We start from the raw sequence: 4730 nt of genomic DNA, 5'->3' as shown, positions 1-4730 counted from the left end.
AATATATACCATATATATATATATATATATATATATATTTATTTATTTATTTTCTTCCATGTTATGGATGTTGATATATACTATTTCCTTTTTTAAAAATATATATATATATATATCTTTTTAACATAATGCTTTCCCCCTTTCTTAATTTAAAATAACAAGAAAAAGATACACAAATATATAAATATATATAGATATGCATGTATATATATATATATATATATATATATATATATATATATATTTATTTATTTATTTATTTTATAAAAACATGAGCAATATAAATGATAATAATATTCAAAACAGCGATGTAAAGGAAATAAAAAATGATGAATATATGGGAGAAGGGTATTATAATATACATAATGCATGTGAGGGTTTTGAACAAAACAATTATATGAATAATAATGAAATCAATATGGAAGATGGGAAACATGATAATAGTGATGATAATATAAATAATTCCATGGGAGGGATAACAAATATGTTACATGTGAATGAGTATAAAAAAATAAAATCATTTTGTAAGTTAAGAAGGAAATTTGTATATATAAGGAGAACGGGTTATAATTCATACATATATAATAGAAAGAAAAAAAAAAATAAAAATATAAATAAAAATAAAATAGAGACTGAAAGGAATGTGGATGAAATGTATAATATGAATAATAACAATAATAATAATAATAACAGATATAATAATAATATTAATTGTTTGGATTGTTTTAGCGATTTATTTTTAAAATTTATAAAACAATTCATTGATCATATAAATGTACATTTGAATAATGTAAAAAATTATTATCGAAGTTATGTGTGTAATGATAATATGAAATATGTATTTTATTTATTTATTATATATATGTTGTTAAATATTATGATTATCTTTTTTTCAATGTTTGTATATTTCTTTTTATATTTTTATTTTATCCCACAAAATAAATATGTATTTCCTATAGATTTTTCATTGGTAAAAAATCCTATAGAAGATTATTTACAAAAGGAAAAAAGATATAACATTATGAATAAAATGAATAATATGGACAATATGGATAATATGGATAATATGAATCATATAAATTATATGAACAACATGAATCATCATCATCATAATAATAATAATAATAATAAAAATAATAATTATAATAATTGTAATATAAAGAATAATTGTAATAATATTAATATGATGAAAAATTTTGATAAGTCTAATTTAAATGAGTCAGAAGATTTTTATATAAAATATTTCGATTCTTTAAAAGTGGATATATTAAATAGCATTAAAAATAAGTTCAATTGTTGCTGCTCTCATGAATGTAATTGGTTTAATAATATATTATATGACAAGGATTATAATTATGATTACAATTATAATATAATTGATGAGGAAAGCAGGAAAAGAAATGATTATTTATATTATAATAAATTAAAAGGTTTTTATAAAGATTTTCAAAATAATATTTTAAGAGGTCATATACTATTTCAAAATAAATTATATTATTCAGAAAAAGATGAGTTTTATAAGAATTTCAATCCTTTTAATTTTATATTTTTTTTTAAGAAAAGAACAGGAAAAGATAATTTACTTAATATAAAGAAAGGATATAAAATTGATATATTTTTAAATTTTTCTTATATGAATAATGAATATAATGACAAATTTAATTTTATTCAGTTAGTTACTGAAATTTTTAATAAAAATAATAATGTAATGTTTAGAAATGAAAAATTATATATGAATAATAATAATTATGAATTTATAAAGAAATTACATTTATTTTTAAATGCTCCTTTTTATTTTTTTAATATGTTTAATAATAAAACAAAAGAAATTCGATTAGTACATGATTATAAATATACGACGAATTTTTATAAAATTCAAATATATATATACCCACCGATACAAATACATAAAGCTTCTATTGTTATTCTTGTCTACGTTAACTTTATTTATTATTACATGTATAATTATCCTTTTGTGTTCTTTTATATTTTTGTTTTTTTCTTGAGCTTCATCTTGATATTTTTCAACACTATCCTTTTTTTTATATTGAGTTGTTATTATTATTTTAAAAACGGATTATAAAAGGGGACAAACATAAAATATATATATATATATATTATACATAATATTATTGTCAATGAAATGTATATGTTATATATATAACTTATCGTAAGATTAAAATATTTAAAAATTATATAAGTTTTTTTTTTTTTTAAACTGTGAAAGTACTTATTCCAAGAAAATAGAAAATAATATTTGGTATATATTGATATGAAAGACTTATAAAATCTTAAGATGATTTTATTACAAATATAAATGAGATTGAGTCATATAATAACATTTAATACAAAAAGGAGTTAGGGAAATTATAGAAATAATTTATGCTTTATAAAAATAGGCACATATATATATATATATATATATATATATATATATATATATATATATTTAATATTATTTATTAGAAATACAAATAATTATGAATTAATAAAAACATAAAAAAAGAAAAAAATTACACGATAGGGAAAAATCGTCTAAATGATTTTTATTTGTACCAAAGAAAAAAAAATATACATCATATAAATGTATGTTCATATATATATATTGTCTAAATTTTTCTTTTAAAGAAGAATTTCTTACGTGATAAACAAAATATATAAGGAACAAAAAAACATTTTCTTGTAATATATATATATATATATATATATATATATATATTTATAATTATACATAATATTATTCCAAAAAATAATAATACATATATGTCATATAATTATGCAAGACATATTTTTTTCATGTTCTATTATATTTTGTTATGTCATGGAGATATTACTTTCTTTTGAATATTTATTACTAACTTATAAGTATTTTACTATAATATATATATATATATATATATATGTATAATTTTTTTTTTTTTTTTTTTTTTTTTCTTTTATTTAGCTAGCTGTTTCCACTTTTGGTTAGCTATCCAATTTTGAAGGAAGATTTCTCTCCATTTATTAAACGAATCATATTTATCTTTTGTCCAGTCCTGCAATCTATCTTTTTTCATATGATTAATTACTTGGTTTTTATTATGTAACCAATTATTCCACATAAAGTTTTGATGATTTATTCTTTCATTCCATTTAATCCAATATTGTTTAACGTCTTGTGTCCATGTATATTTTGATGAATCAAGATTTATCATTTTTTCCCAGAAGGAATTTTCATCAATAATCCAATCATTGGATAGCCACATGGAATTTTGTTCATGTAGCCATTTTATCCATTGTTGATCAATATGTGTGTTAATTTCTTCTGTAATTTCTTGTATGAAGATATTCCAATCATTTTCAAGAAAATATTTTAAAGTATTATAAGCCCAATGTTCCCATTGTTTTTCATCCCATGTTAATGATATATGTAATAAATGTGTTTTATATTCTGGGTTTATATTTTCATTAATGTTTCCCCATTTATTTTCTAAATGTTGAATCCATTCATTCCAATTACTATGTTTATCTTGTAATATTTTTCTTTCATCATTTTGTAACACAAGATAAAAACCTTCCCACTCATTTTCGATGTGGTTAAACATGTTATTCCATTCGGATGCTTTCCATTTTTCTGAGATATCTAGTAATTGTTCAGTAGAAATAAAATTGTTGCTTAATTCATCTTTTTCTTGTTGTTTGTCTGGTTGAATGGTCTAAGAAAAATAAAGAAGGGTTAATAAAAATTAAAAAAAAAAAAAAAAAAATATATATATATATATATTAATATGTATGTATTTATTTATATATATATATATATTAATATGTATGTATTTATTTATATATATATATATATATTAATATGTATGTATTTATTTATATATATATATATATTAATATGTATGTATTTATTTATATATATATATATATATATTTTTTTTTTTATTATTACCGATGATGTGGCGATACCCCATAAAACAGTACAAGAGAGCGAAAAAATTTTAAAGCTTTTATGAAATATCATTTTTGATGTATAAAAATAAATATATAAATAAATAAATAAATAAATATATATATATATATATATATATATATATATATATATATATATAACAAATTAAATTATAAAGTTATTATATTATTTTTAATTTAGTCAAAAAAAAAAAAAAAAAAAAAATTTATATGATAGACAGAACCAAAAAAAATTATAGAACATTATAAATATTTATTTATGCAAATGGTTGATTATTTTTTTAGTTTTGTTTAACCTGAGAACCTATATATTTATGAAAATATACAATATATAATATATTATATATATATTATATTTGGGTTGTATATTTATATTTTTATAAAATAAATTAATTTATAAATTTATTATATTATATTATATTTAATTTAAATAAAAAAAAAAAAAAAATTTATAACAAATGGCATACAGAACCAAAAAAAAAAAAAAAAATAAAAAAAATAATAGAACGATTTAAAAATAATTATTAATTCAAATGGTTCTTTATTTTTTTTTTTTTAATTCTTTCTAATATGAGAATCTATATTTTATAAAAATATGCATATATAATATTATTAATATAATATATATATTCGCGTTATAAATTTTTTTTTATTATATCTATAATATTATATAATTTTAATATCTTTGAGAACCAAACCTTTTTTTTATTTTTTTTTATTTTTTTTTATTTTGTTGGAATGACATAATATCATTCTAAATTGTAAAATGAAATTATATC

At 17.1% G+C, this 4730-nt stretch overlaps 2 protein-coding genes across 2 annotated transcripts; one reads left to right on the top strand and one right to left on the bottom strand.

Moving 5' to 3' along the window:
* Positions 1-271: 271 nt before the first annotated feature.
* On the top strand, positions 272-2083 carry PRSY57_0100700 (hypothetical protein; the record flags this gene model as incomplete). Its single annotated transcript, XM_012905328.2, has 1 exon — positions 272-2083. The coding sequence occupies one exon, from the start codon at positions 272-274 to the stop codon at positions 2081-2083; it is 1812 nt and encodes a 603-aa protein (XP_012760782.2).
* An 853-nt stretch (positions 2084-2936) lies between these two features.
* Positions 2937-4003, bottom strand: PRSY57_0100600 (merozoite-associated tryptophan-rich antigen, putative; the record flags this gene model as incomplete). The annotated part of the gene is made up of 2 exons (XM_020114349.1): positions 2937-3695; positions 3932-4003. The coding sequence occupies 2 exons, from the start codon at positions 4001-4003 to the stop codon at positions 2937-2939; spliced, it is 831 nt and encodes a 276-aa protein (XP_019970918.1).
* Positions 4004-4730: the final 727 nt, after the last annotated feature.

Source organism: Plasmodium reichenowi, chromosome 1 (assembly GCF_001601855.1).
Source record: "Plasmodium reichenowi strain SY57 chromosome 1, whole genome shotgun sequence".
NCBI classification, from domain to species: Eukaryota; Apicomplexa; class Aconoidasida; order Haemosporida; family Plasmodiidae; genus Plasmodium; species Plasmodium reichenowi.
Note: the sequence above shows the minus strand (reverse complement) of the source record. Positions and strands in the feature narration are given on the sequence as shown.